Source organism: Hemiscyllium ocellatum, chromosome 21 (genome assembly GCF_020745735.1).
Source record: "Hemiscyllium ocellatum isolate sHemOce1 chromosome 21, sHemOce1.pat.X.cur, whole genome shotgun sequence".
NCBI lineage: Eukaryota > Metazoa > Chordata > Chondrichthyes > Orectolobiformes > Hemiscylliidae > Hemiscyllium > Hemiscyllium ocellatum.
The window spans coordinates 59,206,449-59,225,016 of record NC_083421.1 but is presented as its reverse complement, the minus strand read 5'-3'; the positions used below and the strand labels follow the sequence as shown (position 1 = coordinate 59,225,016).

Here is an 18,568-nt window from a genome sequence, read left to right as displayed (position 1 = left end):
ATTAGAAGCAGGAATAGGCCATTTGGCTCCTCAAGCCTGCCTCACCATTCAGTAAGAAGTTGCATGACACCAGGTTACAGTCCAACAGGTTTATTTGAAATTGTAAGCTTTTGGAGTGCTGCTTTGAAGTCACTTCACCTAATGAATGGGCAGCGCTTCGAAAGCATGTGATTTCAGAAGGTTGATCTTTAACCCGGTGTCGTGTGACTTCTGACTTTGTTCATCCCAGTCCAACACCAGGATCGCCACATCATGGCCACCATTCAGTAAGATCATGGCAAGTCTGACAAATATCAAGTGCTAATGACATGATAATCTGTTGCAGTTGGTTGATTTGAGGGATAGATATTGGCTAGAAATGAACAAATTTGCCTGTCCTCCAATAAAACAGTTTTATAGCTGATTGTGAAGGCAGCAATCTCCAACAATGCAGCACTCCCTCAAAATCTACTGACATATCAGCCTAGATTATGTGCTAAAGTCTTTGAAGTGGAATTTAATCCCTCAATTAGATGAGAAGGAATAATATTCTTTTTTATTTGATATATTCTGGCGTATCAGTTTCACTTGGGTGACTGCTTATGTGTACGATGAATAATTTATAAGCATTATGGGTAAGTCTGAATCTCCATCAATGTGACGTTTCGTTGCATAATAAAAACACAAAGTGCTCAATGTACTCATATAGGACGCATAAGGGCCTGACATGATAAATTCTGACAGGATGTCTCCCCTCATGGGAGAGTCTAGGGCCAAAGGGCATAGTCACAGAAATAAAGAATGCCAATTTAAGACAGGGATGAGGAGGGATTTCTTTTCTATTTTTGGAACTCCAGTGAGCTGTAGGGGCAGAGTCCTTGTAAATATTTAAAGCTGGGATAGATTCTTGATCAGTCAGGGAATCAATGGTTACGGGGAAAGGCTGGAAAATGGAAATGAGGAATGTCACATCAGTTATGATCCTATTGAATAGTGAAGCCGGGCAGAATGGCCTACTCCTGTTCCTATTTCTTATGGTGTTACACTCAGGAGGTCTGGCAACATTTATGGCAAGTCTAACTTTTGGACACTTTGCATTTTCATTTCAGATCCCCAGCATTCAAATAGATTTTTTAAAAAATCTAGGTTGCTAGTTTAGTTTGGTTCTCACTTGCCTGCTTCTCCCTTATGAACCCATTTGATCAAGAATTTGGTCAGTTGTCAAAATGTGTCCATCTTTTGCTATGTGTCATTTTTTCATTTGTCTGACCATGTTCTTGTGAAGATCCTTGGGATGTCTTATGGGGAGTAAGGTACTGCAGAAAAGCAAGATGTTGTTATAGGGAAAATAATATTGTCACTTTGAAAGACTTTTGTACAGTGTGTCTAAGAGAGTTTATGGTTGTATTTGAAGCAGCTTCTAGAACTAATGCTGCACATGTTAAATTTGAGGACTCAATGATTCTTTCATGAAACTTCCAGAGTGCAAGAAGCTCAGTGTTTTAATACACTGTTGTGTGGTGCTGTAACAATGGAGGATGTCGAATTCATTTCTCTCTTATTCCTTTCGAGGAGATTGATTGCAGCTCCACAAGTCTGAAAATAAAAGATACTATTGTTCCCAGTTTGCTTTGTGTACCTTTTTGGTTCAAACTGAACACTATGTTTTGAACTTGAAAATAGAAACTGAACTTGGTAGTTATCTTGATAGCATGAAAGATAAGAGGGCTGTGATTGGTTTTGAAGTGAACAAGGTTTTTAAAATCAGAGAACCTTACAGTGTGGAAGCAGGCCATTTGGCCCATTGAATCCATTCCGATCCTCCAAAGAGCATCCCACCAAGACTCACCCCCCTCTTTCCTATCCATGCATTTTCCATGGCTAACCCACCTAACCTACACATTACTGGACATTTTGGAGGATTTACCATGGCTGATCCACCTAACCAATATATCTTTCGATCGTGGGAGGAGACTGGAGACCCAGAGGAAACTCACATAGACGGGAGAATGTGCAAACAGGCAGACAGCCACCCAAGGCTGGAACCAAACTCAGGTCTCTGGCCCTATGAGACAGCAGTGCTAACGACTAAGCCACCACACCGCGTAGTCTGGAGACTGACTTTTTTTTAATAAGGCCAATTGTTAAGAATGGAGCTATTTGTGTAAAGGAAAATGCAAATTGATTTATCTGCTATATAATTTTGTCGAAGATGCACAGTCAGCACCTTTCAAACCCATGACAGCAGATACATGGGAACATCACCACCTTGCAAGTTCCCCTGCAAGACACTCACCATCCTGAATTGGAAAAATATTCCAAGTGTTCCTTCAGTGTAGCTGGGTCAAAATCCTGGAATTCGCTCCCTAACAGCATCGTGAGTCGAACTGCAACAAATGTACTGCAGCCGTTCAAGAAGGCAACTCATCATCATCTTCTCAGGGCAGTCAGGGGCATCTATTGATTGCGAGTCCAGCCAGTGATGCCCACATCCCATGAATGAATAATTGAAAAAAATCAGTATCAATCTGGGATCCGTAACCTGAGGATTACCTACAACTCAACGTATCAACAGTATGTCCCTCAAAGCTCCCTCTATGATGCCTTAATTTTCATTTATGTTTATATTTATTGCTCTGATAATTTTGGGGGCCAAGGAGTTTTCGAAAGAGCTGGTGCCTCATTTATGGGTTAAATTTTAAACCAGGACCAAACTTTTGAAGTGAGGATTTAAATTTTTTGGTGAATGTATTGGGCGTGCAACAGTGTTTCTTGATACTGTGGGAGTTGCCAGCTGAAAGAATGTTTCCGTTTATGGAAGAATCTCAAATTGGGAGACACACTTTTAAAATACGGTGCATCCCATTTAAAATTGGGATGGGGAGGTATTTCATCTTTCCATGTGTCTTTAGTCTTCTCTTCTCAGGAAGCAGTCAAAGCTATATCATTGAATATTATCAAGGCTGAGTTGGACAGACATTTGATCTACAAGGAGTCAATATTTATGGTGGGGGTAGGCAGGAAATGGAGTTATGGCCACAATTAGATTAGTCATGATCTCATTGAATGGAGGAGCAGACTCGAGGGACCAATGGAACCCACTCATTTTTCTGTTTCTCCTGATCTTATAAACAGGTGAATAATAAATGTGCAACCCATGTTACATCTTTCCCAGTTTTTTCTTTAATTGAAAATTGGAAGAGTCTTTCCCCAAAACCACCACTCTCCAGATGTGCCCCTGAGGCTATGAGAAGTATTTATGTGGGCCATATGACAAAAGTCTAGCAACACCAAAACAAAAGGTTGAAGATTACTAAGCATTCATAATTTTCACCCAATTCACTTGGGAAACTCATTTCTTAAGATAGCACATATCATTAAAAGGAGGGAGAACTGTATCACTCGTGGAGAAAGGAGGGTGCCGTAGGTTGGACTGTAGCTTACATTTACTTTGAGCAAGGACCCGGTCTTTCCAACTTAATTAATATCTCCAGTAATTGTCGGGTGGTCCAAAGGTTCCAAATATAGATGGTGTGATGCCAGTCTCTGAAACACCATTGTCAAGGAATCCTGTGGGATCCTGGGCAGGACTGAGGAATTGCAAGTAGACTTCCTTGTGCTTCCTTTAATCTTTAACCAGTTCTGTTTGAATATTTTGATTTCTAGACTGCATCTGCATTGGATGCCCTCAGTACCCAATCACATATGTCAAACTTAGAGGACTTCATTGGCAGGCGTGGGTGTTTTTTGAGGTGTTGAATGAACAGGGCTTTGCAAACGGCAGTGAATGGGAACAGCTGATAATGCCCTGGGCATGAGTGGATAAGAACAGAGGCTCACAAAATGTCATGCACACTGTTCCGAAACATTCAGCAACCCATGGATGTGATGTGATGTGATGTGATGTGAACTGAACATGTTTGATTATTAAAAGCCTCAAATGCTCCAGATTCTTCCCAGATTTTCAAATTCATATTTCTTTCAAATTCCTCATTCCTCCCTATCTCTGAAACCTGCTCTGGTCCTTGAACACTCTGAGAATACTGCGTTCTTTAAATCCTGGTTCTGTGCACATCCCTGAATTTATCTCCTTTTAAAATTAAGTTATATCTCATAACATAATAGGCCAGCGTCTAAAGTTTTGTATTTGATCCCCCACAGGATTCCTTGACAGTGGTGTTTCTGAGATCGGCATCACACCATCTATATTTGGAGTCCTTGGACCACCTGATGATTACTGGAGATATTAATTAAGTTGCTCAAAGTAAATGGATTGGCACAGATTATCACGTGACTAGGCAAGTAAAAGAGCAATCCAGAGTACAGGAAGTGAGGAATCAACCTCTGGAACAGTTTGAGACCTTGAATTCAAGGCAACCTAGCTGAACTAATGATCTAAAAGTAGAACACATCTCTCTTATGACCTCCTCAAATTCAAATTACTGAGGAATAAGCATCCCATGCCATTAAAAAGGATCATAACTGATTCGGCATTCCTTCTATCCAGTTTACTGTATTTTCCCCTTAACCCTTGAATCCCCTGCTGATATTTATCTCAGCCTTAAATATACATGAATACTTTGCTTCCGCAGTTCTGTGTGGCAAGGAATTCCAAAGACACTCAATTCTCTGAGAGAAGAAATTCCTCCTCATTTTTGTGTTAAATAGGCACCCCTTTATTCTAAAACTGTGTCCTCTTATCCTAGACTCTTCCATGAGGGGGAACATCCCCTCAGCATTTACCTTAAATCTCTTTATTAAGAATCTGATTTGTTTCAATGAGATCGCCTCTCATTCTTCTAAATTTCAGTGAGTAGAGACCCAACTTGTTTAGCCTCCCCCTAATGAACCTTCTCTGAACTGCCTCTGATGAAATGAAATCTTTACTTAAATAAGTGGACAAAAACTGCTGACAGTTCTTCAGACTTGGTGCCTTCAGCACCTTGTACAGTCACAATAAAACTTCCTTCCTCTTATATTCCACCTCCTTTAAAATAAGGGCAATATTTCATTCGCATTAGATTTTATTCCAAGGTGAATGCTGCTGTATAAACACAAATTGTTGATGCTGGTCTCGAGTGTGGATATTGGCAAACCAAGGGTGTGCATCCATAGGTGGGTTATCGACTGAGTTGTCCCCTGATATGAGCCCAGTTAAATGTATTACCCAGCAATGCAGCCGAACTTGACACATTGCCAGGCCAAACCAACAATCTGTGTCAAGTGGTTTTGAATAACTTTTCAAACCAAATGTGCGTGTATAAAATGTGCATTTTCAAAGTCGTGTTTTGCATACGAAGTGAACTTGTTTCAACCCTGGGGATAGCAAGTTTGCAGAACCAATTTTAAGTGACCAATTGGAGCTATTAGGTTTTTAACAGTACATTTTTTTCTGTGATCTGAGCATTCGGATTCTTAATCATTCTGACACATACCAGAAGTTCAGCTGTATCTGACATTTACCATCAGTTTGATGGATGGGAGTGTGGCATTCCCTGGCTATCCAAATGTCAGCTGTGACTCAGTTGCTTAGCAGAGTACTCTCCATTCAAGTCCACTTGAGGAAATGGCACTCAGTCACGTAGAACTCACTGATGTACAGTCCTATCCCAGGGATGAAAAACCAGAACAAACATCAACTTACTGCTAGAAGACCATCAACTCAGTTCTTTGATCTGCCCAAATCTTGCTGGCCTCCTAATGATAGAGCTGTCGGTGGTGAGGTGTTGATGATTGTCATGTTCCAAGATTCGAGATGACTTGCTGAAACTTGGTGCAGCCACCGCGAAGGTTCAGTGGTGAAAAGCCGCTCTGTCTGGCTTACCTAAACCAGGTTGGACCCTGTGGAAAATGAGCTGAATGCACCCAAAAATATTTGGCATGAACCGTACATGTATATTGCAAAACAAACCTGCAATTGGAAATGTAGTGAGGAACCTCACGATACCAGCTATGTACAGTATGGCAGAGTAATAGTTATAAAGCACAGAAAAAGACCCCTTGGTCCAGCTTGTCTGCACTGACCAGATATCCTAAACTGATCTAATCCCTTTTGCCAGCACTTGACCAATATCCCACTAATCCCTTCCTATTCATGTACTGTCCCAGATGCCTTTTAAATGTTATAGTTGTACCAACCTCCACCTCTTCCCCTGGCAGCTCATTCCATACACACTCCATCCTCTGCATGAAAATGTTGCCCCTCAGGTCCCTTTTAAATCATCCCCCCCGCCCCACCTTACCCTAAACCTATGCCCTCTAGTTTTGGAGCATGGACGTGTCGGACCGAAGGGTCCGTTTCCATGCTGTACATCTCAATAACTATATGAATTCCCTAGCCTAGGAAAAAGAACTTGGTAATGCATCCTATCCATGTCCCTAAAGATTTTATAAACCTCTATAAGGTTACCCCTCAGCCTCCGATGCTCCAGGTAAAAAAGCCCCAGCCTATTCCTATTGGAGTTCAAACCCTCCAAACCCGGCAACATCCTTGTAAATCTTTTCTGAACCCCTTTAAGTTTAACAGCATTTTCCCTATAGCAGGGAATATAGTATTCTGAAAAAGTGGCCTCACCAATGTCATGTACAGCCACAACATGACATCCCAACTCCTACACTCAGTGTACTGACCAATGAAAACAAGCATGCCAAGTGCTTTCTTCACCACCCTGTCTACCTGCGACTCCACTTCCAAGGAACTATGCCTGTATCCCTCAGTCTCTATGTTCAACAATTCTACGCGAGACCCTATCATTTACTGTGTAAGTACTGCTCTTGTTTGAGCAAAACGCAGCACTTCACATTCATCTAAATTCCAGGCGAACCTCGATTATCTGAACGTAATGGGCAGATACTATTTCGTTTGGATAATTGATTATTTGGTTAATCAATTAAATGCTTTTCCTCTGGGACTCGGAATTTTTAAAGTCTGCTCCCCGTTCAGGAGACTGCAGCAGCACACAGTGCGAGGCCCCGCCTCCAATCCCATCCCCAACGCCATTCGACGCCGCCCACAACACCATGCAACACCGTTTCCCTACCCCCAACCCCGTGCAACACCTCCCCCGCCCTCAATATCCCACTCCCGCCCCCCCAACCCCGTGCAACACCCCCCCTTGCCCCCAAACCCATGCAACATCGCCCCCCCACCCCCAACCGCAACCCCTGCCCACAACCCCGCGTAACACAACCCCCACCACTCCCAACACCAGACCGACACAAACGATAAATTACTTGGAAATGCAGTTTCTCTGTTAACACAGATAAAGATGGAAGCTATTTTGTCCAATGCAATTGGAGGAGCAAAAAGTTAATTATTTTATTCCTTCAGTGATATTGTTTGAAAAAGTAATGCTGCCAATGACCTCAACTCGTACTTACCAAGCACAATCCTGAATTCTGGATGTAGGTTTGCTCGCTGAGCTGGAAACCTATAGCGAGCAAATCTACATCCAGAATTCAGGATTGTGCTTGGTAAGTACGAGTTGAGGTCATTTGTAGCATTGCTTTTACAAACAATATCACTGAAGGAATAAAATAATTAACTTTCTGCTCATTGTACAAAACAGCTTCCATCTTTATCTGTGTTAACACAGAAACGGGATTACCCAGTAATTTATCGTTTGTGTCAGGCTGGGAGCTGGAATTGAATGATTGTGAGGTGATAAGTCAGTGTAAACCTTCCAATTTTCTTTCATTAGACCATGAGTAAGGAACAGATAGTGAGGGGGAACGAGCAACGTGGAGCTTCCATTGGAACAATCATTCCATTTAGGATAGAAAGTCCTCACAAGCTCGATGGTAAGTTTATTATATCTTTCTAGCATGGAAAGCAATTGAATGTAATCCCGTTTTCAGTATAACTTAAATGCTATGTCCTCTCTTTAAGATAAGCTGAAGATAAGCAGTGATGAAAACTATGGTTCTGAAGTAGAATCTGATTGAATTCATCATTATCTGTGTTTCCTGTCTGTAGACTGTTTCTCCAGCACTTTGTTTTTATTTTTGCTCTACTGCACCCATAGTATTTTAATTTTGTATAATTCAAATATTGCATATGTTATTTTAAGTTGGACATTTATATTTATCTAGTACAATATTTATGTTATTATGGATCAAAATAACCAATGCAATTATGTATTTGTAGCATTAGGTTACAGATCAAAAAAACCACATAAATAGTAAGGTATTTGAATTCCATACTAATTACTTCAAGTCTAATGGTGCATCATGCAGGCATGCAAGTATTGACAAGTAATAATTGACCATTTGGTCACATCTGGTCCACTTTCAGGATGGCTGAACATCATGACTAAACATATTCCTTCCTTCCAACCTACTCATTTCCCAGCCACAAATGCCATAACAGTAAGGAGGGAATAAACACGATTAATAGTGGAAATTATGTTGGAAAATTGAACTCCAACCCCATCAGGCAATCAAACCCATCCTTGAGATCAAATTGAACAAATGCCACTTATAATGGCACCTCCATTCTATATGAGACAGTCCCAGTCCCAGTCCCAGTCCCAATTGTGGCTGCAATTTGTGTACTATAGCTGATGTGGAGGTTATCTCTTTGATTTACAATTTTTATACAACCAATCTCAGACAGCTTGATGAATGGCAGGAGCTTAAGATTTTGTTTTTGCAAAATGTTGTGATGTGTTTGCTTTTTAAGTTTGTCTAGTTCACATATTGTTAATTTCTAGAAGTGGAATTGGCTTTGGACAATCTTCAAGAGGCCAAATCAGTGGTGAGTGCAATTTTATCAGAAGGTAACATGATGCATTCTGCAAAGATTTTCTCCTACCATATGGGAGATGCAGGGAGTGAATTGTCATCTAACTGCCCCAGCCCTTACCAGATCTACCACATACTATAAAAATTAATATTCTGTAGAAATCAGGCTATATGCCATATTTCACCTCCTTCATTTAGAATTTCATCCATTTGTGAAACTATTATCATTCTGCCTTATTCTGTCAAAATACAGCTTCATCCCAACCTTTAGTCAATGCTGTTGGCACTCTAACGTGCTTACGAGAAAGAGAAAAAAACAGGCAAATGGGATCAATTGGTTAGTCCTTTCAAATAAATGATAGACTGAATGGTCTCCTTCCATTTGTATGATTCGATGGGCTTATAGCACGCCAGGTAGTGGACACTAAAAACAATTCTCACCTTCTTTGTCTCTTCTTTCATTCTGTTTATTTGTCTCTGTCATGCAAATTTGAGGATATGTGCATCGTATGAAACCAAAAACAGTCTGGATGTATTCACAAGATTGATGTCTTTTCTGAACAATGTACTTGGCTTTATTGAGCTCAAGAGGTCATTGAAAAACCCATAAATGTAGATTCCCAAAATGTATTTGACAAAATTCCATACAAAGCCAATTAGCCAAGTTCAAGGTTATGGGGAGTTAAGGTCAGCTGGAAAGACTTGAGCAATTCACTGATGGGAAGACAACAGTAAGTATAGTTTAGATCCTCTTTTTTAAAAGTTCATTCTCCCTGTTTTCAAAGCCTTTTATTCTGCAACTCTTCCTGCCCTTTCCCTTCTGGCAATCTGTACTCCTTTAATGCTGGCCTTCTATGGAACATTGGTTTTAATCAATTTTCCTTAATCCTTGAAATTCCTTCAATATAAACCTCTCTTATGCTTTTACCTTCTCAAAGACCTTCCCAATCAGCCTTCAATCATCCAACCTACTAATTTTTCATGTACTTTGGTATCACATTTTGATTGAGAATGTTCATGGAGTCATACAGCACAGAAACAGTCCCTTTGGTCCAACCCATCCATGCTGACCAAGTTTCCCAAACTAAATTTGTCTCGCTAGCTTTTGGCCCATTTCCGTCTAGAGATTAGATTAGAGTGGTGCTAGAAAAGCACAGCAGTTCAGGCAGCATCTGAGGAGCAGTAAAATCGACATTTCGGGCAAAAGCCCTTCATCAGGAATACAGGCAGAGAGCCTGAAGTGTGGAGAGATAAGGGAGGGGGGGGTGGGGAGAAAGTAGCATAGAGTACAAAAGGTGAGTGGGGGATGTGTTTAAGGTGATAGGTCAGGGTGGAGGAGGGGTAAGGTCTGAGGGCGGAGGTTCGGGATGTGGACGAGATGCATTGGAGGGCATCTTTAACCATGTGGGAAGGGAAATTGTGGTCTCTAAAGAAGGAGACCATCTGGTGTGTTCTGTGGCCCTCAGACCTCACCCCTCCAACAAGGACAGAACGCCCCTGGTGCTCACCTTCCACCCTACCAAACTTTCCATAAACCAAATCATCTGCCAGTCATTTCCGCCACCTCCAAACGGACCCCACCACCAGGGATATATTTCCCTCCCCAACCCTTTCCGCCTTCTGCAAAGACTGTTCTCTGCATGACTACCTGGTCAGGTCCACGCCCCCAACAACCCACCCTCCCATCCTGGCACCTTCCCCTGCCACCGCAGGAATTGCAAAACCTGTGTCCACACCTCCTCCCTCACCTCCATCCAAGGCCCTAAAGGAGCCTTCCACATCCATCAAAGTTTTACCTGCACATCCACCAATATCATCTATTGTATGCATTGCTCCCGATGCAGTCTCCTTTACATTGGCGAGACTGGAAGCCTCCTAGCAGAGAACATCTCTGGGACACCCGCACCAATCAACCACACCGCCCTGTGGCCCAACATTTCAATTTCCCCTCTCACTCTGCCGAGGACATGGAGGTCCTGGGCCTACTTCACCACCGCTCCCTCACCACAGACGCCTCATCTTCAACCCCTTCAACCCCAGGGCATCAATGTGGACTTCAACAGTTTCCTCATTTCCCCTTCCCCCACCTCACCCCAGTTCCAAACTTCCAGCCTAGCACTATCCCCATGACTTGTCTTACCTGCCTATCTTCTTTTCCACCTATCCACTCCTCCCCTCCTCCCCCTGACCTATCACCTTCATCCCCTCCCCCACTCACCTATTGTACTCTATGCTACTTTCTCCCCACCCCCATCCTCCTCTCATTTATCTCTCCACCCTTCAGGCTCTCTGCCTGTATTCCTGATGAAGGGCTTTTGCCCGAAACGTCGATTTTACTGCTCCTCAGATGCTGCCTGAACTGCTGTGCTTTTCCAGCACCATTCTAATCTAGACTCTGGTTTCCAGCATCTGCAGTCATTGTTTTTATCCATTTCCATCTAGACCTCTCCTATCCATGTACCTATCCAAATGTATTTTAAATGTTGTAACTTTACCTGCATCTAACATTCCCTCTGGCAGTTCATTCCACATACGAACCCCTCTATGTGGAAAAAGTTGCCTCTCAGGTCCCTTTTAAATCTTTCTCCTCTCATCTTAAAAATATTACCCCTAGTTTTTAACTCCCCCAATCTACGCAAAATACCTTTGCTATTCACCTTATCAATGCCACTCATGATTTTATAAACCTCTATAAAGTCACCTGTCAGCCTGCGAAGCTCCAGTGAAAAATGTCCTAACCTGTCCTTATAATTCAAACCCACCAGGCCTGACAACATCATGGTAAATCTTCTTCTCTGAACCTTCTCCAATTTAATAATATCCTTCCTATAACCGAATGTAAGAACTGTACGCAGTACTCCAAAAGAGGCCTCACCAACATCCTGTATAACCTCAACATGGCATTTTAACTCCTATCTTCAATGATCTGAGAAATGAAGGCAAGCAGGTTAACTGCCTTCTTAAGCATCCTGTCTATCTCTGATGCAACTTTCACAGAACTATATACCTAAACCCCTCGGTTTCTGTTCAACAAATGACCCATGGCCCTATCATTAACCTGCCCTTGTTCACTTTACCAAAGTACAACACCTCACATTTATCCAAATTAAACTCCATCTGGCACTCCTCAGCCCATTGACCCAATTGATCAAGATCCCTTTGTAACCTTAGCTAATCTTCTTCACTGTCGACAAAACCACCAATTTTGGAATTGTCTGCAAACTTATAAAACATGCTTCCTAAATTCTCATCCAAATCGTTCATATAAATGACAACCAACGGTGGACCCAGCAATGATCCCTGTGGAATGTTGCTGATCACAGGCCTCCACCCTCCACCACCACTCTCTGTCTTCTGCCATCAAGCCAATTTTGAATGCAATTAGCAAGCTCTTCCTGAAAACACTATATAAATATTTTGTCAGATCCCTCATGATTTTGCACTTTTGCCTCATAAAACATATTTCAATCTTTGTTTTTAAATCTTAAATAGACCACAGCTTCAATAAAATTCTTTGGAGGGAAACAGTTCCTGATTTCCGATTTGCTTGTAGTTTCACCTTTGATGGGATGTGAGTAACACTGGCCAAGTCAACATTGGCTGCCCAGTTCTAAGTGCCATTTGAACTGAGTGGCTTGATTGGCCATTTCAAAGGACATTTAAGAGCCAGATGTTGTGAATCTGGTGTCATATGTCGGTCAGACTAGGTAAGACAGCCAATTGCCTACAATGGAGGATCCAGATGGTTTTTTTCAAACACTGGTGATAGTTTCATGGCTATCATTACTGAAATTAGCTTTCAATTCCTGACATGTTATTATCTGAGGTGAAATTCAACCAGCTGTCCTAATGTGACTTGAATCTGTTGCCCTTGTTCGCTTGGCTTGCTGGATTACCAATCCATCTTCCTGTCTTCACCCTTCAGTGGCTTGGCTCTACTTCTAATGTCATGCCCTGTTCTTCTGGACTTGCCTAACCCAAGACATTGTTTCTCTTAATCTGCTCCATCAATCTATTAATCACATTTAACACTTATGCCAACTCTTAATTTTCTATACTCAAGGAAGTACACCCTTTTAGCCCCAGTATCATCCTGGTTAATCTGTGCTGTAACTCACAGGAGCCAATGCTTGGGTGGATTTCCTGAATGGAACACAATAATCCCAATTTGAATTTGAATTTATTGTCATGTGTACTGCGCACACTGAAAAGCTTTGTCTTGCGAGCAATGCAGGCCGATCACATAGTTAAAGAACATAGATAAGCAAATAATAGGTAAACAGCAGCAAAAACCAAACCACAGGTACAGGCGAATGCTAAGAGTTTGTGAGTCCATTCAGTATTCTAACAACAGTAGGGTAGAAACTGTTTCAAAACTGCCTGGTGCATGTGTTCAAACACTGGTGATAGTTTCATGGCTATCATTACTGAAATTAGCTTTTAATTCCTGATATGTTATTAACTGAGGTGATATTCAATCAGCTGTACCTTTTCCCCGATGGTAGAGGTTGTAGAAAAACATTGCCAGGGTGGGATGGATCTTTGAGAATGCTGGCGGCCTTTACTTGACAGCGGGCCTGGTATATGGATTTTGTAGATGGGAGGTTGGCCTTTGTCATTGTCTGGGCCGAGTTCACCACTCTCTGTAACCGTCTCTGATCTTGAATGGTACAATTGTCATACCAGGTAGTGATACATCCAGACAGAACGCTCTCGAAGGCGCACCTATAAAAATTGGCAAGGGTATTCGCCGTCAGGCCAAACTTTCTCAGCTGCCTGAGGAAAAAGAGACATTGTTGGGTGTTTGTAACCATTGCGCCCACATGAAGAATCCAAGAAAGCTTGTTGTTGATGACCACTCCCAGGAGCCTGACACTCTCCACTTGTTCCACCTCTGTGCTGTAATGTAATGTGTAGGGGGGCATGAGTAACATTCTGCCAAAAGTCAATAATGAGTTCCTTGGTTTTGCCGGCATTGAGAGCTAATCAGAGCTTTATCAAAATAAGCCTTTCCCAGACTGGTGACTTCTTCCACCTTGAAGGACAAGGGCAGATGATACATATAAACACCACAGATGCAAATCCCCTCCAAGCCACACATCATCCCGACTTGGAAATCTATTACCATTCCTTCATTGTCACCGGGTCAGAATCATCAAATCTCCCTCTCCGACAGCAAACCAGAGGCCTACATCCCAAGGACTGCAACAATTCAAGAAGACATCTCACCACCATCTTTGAGAACAATGAGGAATGCACAGCCAGTAATGGCTAAATCCTGTAAATGAATAAGAACTGTTGCATAACATCCTCCATTGTGTATCCTGGCTCCAGTCCTGAAGTGAGTGTAGAAAACAAGAAGTGAGATGATCATTTGACATGCTTATGTGTAACAATTGGCAAATATTTTGGCTTATTCCTAGTATTCAGTGCTTTTCTTCAGTCAGTAAACAAATTTTTTTAATGTGTGACATGTAATTGGGTCAGATTAACCCAGCTTTACAATCTTAACAAATGAGTCAAAATCCTAAACTGCACAAAACAATGTTACTGTTGCAACTAATCTGTCAAGTACCCTTAATATATAATGATGTGTGTATTGTGGTTTGTCAAAGGCTCAGACTGGAGGTCACACTGTGTGTTAGTTTGAATATTAACAAGACTGGACTTGCCCATTTTTCTGAACTTTGATTTTTTTGGCAGAATTTGCAACACTTGTTTGCCAGAACCCATGTGTCTCAATCACTTTGCAATATATGAAAGTAAAACAAAGCACTGCAGATGCTGAAGATCTGAAACAAACATAGACAACGTTGGAGAAGCTCAGCAGTCCTGGCAACATTTAGTCATAAAGCATGGAAATAGACCCTTTGGTCCAACTAGTCCATGCTGACCATAATCTCAAACTAACCTACTCCTACTTGTTTACTCCTGGCCCATATCTCTTCAAACATTCCCTATTCATGTACTTAATGTCTTTCACAATTACAAAAGCATTGAAATTGTATCCACATCTACTTCCTCAGGAAGTTCATTCCACAACTGAACCACCCTCTGTGTAAAAAAAAAATTGCCCCTCATGTCTTTTTCAAAATTTCTCTCCTCTCACCTTAAAAATGTGCCCCCAGTCTTGAAATTCCCATCCTAGGGAAAAGACAATAACCATTAACTTTATCGATACCCCTCATTATTTTATAAACTTCTGTAAGGTTGCCTCTCAACCTTCTATACTCTAGTGAAAAAGAGAAAACAGCATTTACATTTCAAGACCAGTGACACTCTTCTCAGAACAAATGCTACCAGATCTGCTGAGTTTCTCCAGCAATTTTGTCTTCCTTACAATCTCCCAGGATCTTGTGAGGTTTTCATCTTGGATTCATTTTTGATTATTTTTAGTGTTTGTCTTCTGCTCCTCATCTCTCTCCCAGCCTGTAGTCGTAGGATATAGTTCCATCAGCAGCATCTTCCCAAGTGCACATTCTTCCAACATGTATGCCAGGATTGTGAGTTTGACTGTCTGTCTTTATTCTTGATGAAGGGCTTTTGCCTGAAACGCGATTTCGCTGCTCGTTGGATGTTGCCTGAACTGCTGTGCTCTTCCAGCACCACTGATCCAGCATCTGCAGTCATTGTTTTTACCTATTTGACTGTAGGAGGCATTACAGTAAAGACCAGGCTGGTGTCACTCAGTTTTCAGTAAGGCAGAAACCTGGTTACTGTGTTTGACTTCTCCCTTGACTTCATCTTTGTACCATGAAGGCTAATTCTGATGCACCTACAGCAATACTCTTGGATGTGTAGGGCATAATCTGTCTTACTCTCTTCCCTGTTCAACAAGTCCTGGGATGAGCTTCAATCTCTGAAATTCTGTCCCAGAGGGAGGGTTTCAACCCACTGCACAACATGAACTCCTGCACAATGTGGAGGACAGGAACAGGCCATTCAGCTCAACTGATATATGTTGCTGTGTATATTCCGCTATCCATCTTCATCTAAATCTAAAAAAAACTATCCTAGTCCTCATATTTAGGTTTCCCCTTCAATGCATCAGTGCTACTTTCCACTAGTTCTCTTAAATGTTGCTATATTTTCGGTGTTCTTTGATTAAAGAGAATATCCTGAATTTATTGATGACTGATAGATATTCAGGGCTCCTTATATATAGATCTTCTGTGGCTGTGTGCTTGTTAGCTTAGGAACCAAATCTGGCTTTACCCGGTTTATATGGGGGACTGACACCAAGGAGTTTACATCACAATTTTAAATTCAAGTCAGAGAAACTAATAAATGTGATATCATGATTTGAAGCTCTGAATCCAGTGAAGGTGCAGTCACAGTTCTTGTAGATATTCAATGGGATAGGTGCAGAGATGCTTTAGTGAGGGAATTCAGTGGAAGGGAGTACAAACTAGACATGAAAGTTAATCCATTTGAGGAGTGAAGTCAGGAAGCACTTCTTAACACAAGTATCATGGAAGTTTGGAATTTGTTCCCTCAGTAGATGATGAGGATTAAATCATGTTCAACCAGCACCTGATGAACGAGACAACCACCTGATGAAGGAGCAGCATTCCGAAAGCTAGTGCCTCCAAATAAACCTGGTGGACTACAACCTGGTATTATGTGATTTTTAACTTTGTATACCCCAGTCCAACACCGGCACCTCCAAATCATGTTCAGCCAGAGTATCGCAGGCTATGGAGCAAAGGAGAATAAATGGGGTTGAGGACTAGATGAACCATTAATGTTGGAACAGACTGGAGGAGCTAAAAGTTCCAGTTTGCTGTTGTTGAAGGTGTCTATCCTTGATTCAGATTCTTCATTCAGTTCTTGTTTTCCAATCAATTTCATTCTTTGCTGGAGATTTGAGCATATCCAGCAAGGTCAGAACTGTTGCCTGTCCCTAATTGCCATTGGACTGATGAGTTCATTTGGCCACTTTAGGAGGCAGTGAGGAGTCATCCACATTGCTCTCAGTCTGGAATCACATGTAAGTCAGACCAGGTAAGGATATCAGATTTCCGTCCCAGTGGGCATCATAGAATCCTACAGCATGGAACCAGACCCTTCAGTCTAACCAGTTCATGCCAACTAAGTTCCCAAACGAAACTAGTCCCACTTGCCTGTGCTGGGCCTATATCCCTCCAAACTTTTCCTATTCATGTACTTATCTTTTAAATGTTATATTTGTACCTGCATCCACCACATACTCTGGCAGTTCATTCCACACGTGAATCACTCTCTCTGTAAAAAATGTTGCTCCTCATGTGCTTTATAATCTTTCTGCTCTCACCTTAAAAATATGCACTCTAGTTTTGAACTTCCCCACCTCAGGGAAAAGACTCTTGTCATTCGCCTTATCTGTGCCCTTCATGATTTTATAAACCTCTACAATGTTACCTTACAACCTTCTACACTCCAGTGAACAAATTTATTTTTGAAGGTCATTGCTTTCAGTTGTCATAGTCATCATTAACAGGACTAGCTTTATATGCCAGATCTTTTATGAATTGAATTTACATTCCCCTAGCTGCCCTGTCAGAATTTCGTGAAGGGTATTTCCCACTTGCTGCGGTAGCTTAGGATCAGGGGCACAATCGCAAAATGAGGAGCAGGCAACTTAGATGGATGTACGGAAAACCTTCTTTACTCAGAAGGTAGTGAACTTTTGGAATTCTCTGCCTCCAAGAGATGTGGGGGAAGCTGGATTTTTGAGTTTGTTGAAGACTGAGATAAATAGATTTCTATGGGTGGAAGCTTATAGGGGTCCGTGGGCCGGGAGAGATTTGTGACAGAATTGCAGGTGAAATCCAGTGAGGCCAACCTTGATTTTGTAGCAGCTCACTGTACCTTTTCTGCATCAGTGGAGTGCTGGGGGAAAGTTTCTCTTTTAGCAGCGATCCATTGTTAATTATGAGCTAACATAGCTCGTTAAATGTCTCATTATTGCCACGACTCACTTTATTAATCATCCAGTTCCTTTCTTACCAAACCCTGTCATTCAAGAAGGTAGCTCATTACCTTCTCAAGGGCAATGAGGGACGGGCAATGAATGATGGGCCCAACCAGCAATGCCCACGTCCCAGCACGGAATTTTAAAAAAAACACAAAGCTTTGAGAATTTCTCAATGTGGAAGTTAGAGCAGGCACCAATTAATTAAGCTCACAGCCTGCTCCAAGTGACCTCCATGTTGAGCACTGGGCATCAACATCTCAGGGCATGTGCCAACACACACCCCACATCTATAGACATTGGCATTCAACATGTGCTAGCCTCAAGGATCCATCATGGCACGTCTCTGATCCACCTACAGGATTCTTGTGCATTTTAATGCAGCACCCTGAGCTGCACTGCGTACATTGTCATCCAGGACACTATGCTCTGAGGGACACGCACCCAGCTCATGGACTGGACCAGTCTGCATCTATTCACTCACTGTTACAGCACTCACTCACTCCCTCACTCACTCCGAGCCTTCCTGAATGCTCACAGCATCTCTGCTTTGCCTTTATATGCTTTTCCGCCTCAGCCAAGGATACCAGGCTCACAACCATCAAGCACTCTCACAAAGCTAGCCATAGTTATCAGCAGTCATCAGAGATAACCTTTGCTCACAGGCTCCCAACACAGAAAGTCAAAGGCAGTCTCCAATACCAGTCAAGGGGCTTTTTTTTTCTCATTTACTCATTGAATGTGGGCATCCCTGGCTAGGCTGGCATTTTTTGCCCATCCCTAATTGCCCAGATGGCAGTTAGGAATCACCACATTGCCGTGGGTATGGAGTTACTTGTAGGCCAGTCCAGGTAAGGATGGCAGATTTCTTTCCCTCAAGGGGATTAGTGAAAT

General features: G+C 42.1%; 1 protein-coding gene across 1 annotated transcript in view; it reads left to right on the top strand.

Annotated features, from left to right (window-relative positions):
- The window catches only part of LOC132825767 (centrosome-associated protein 350-like), a 34,612-nt gene that overhangs the window by 1,583 nt on the left and 14,461 nt on the right, over nucleotides 1–18,568 (top strand). The window contains exons 2-3 of the mRNA XM_060841230.1: nucleotides 7,680–7,779; nucleotides 8,691–8,734. Of these exons, the coding sequence (XP_060697213.1) occupies nucleotides 7,683–7,779; nucleotides 8,691–8,734 (141 nt within the window). The 5' untranslated portion in view covers nucleotides 7,680–7,682. The remainder of the gene's footprint in view (nucleotides 1–7,679; nucleotides 7,780–8,690; nucleotides 8,735–18,568) is intronic.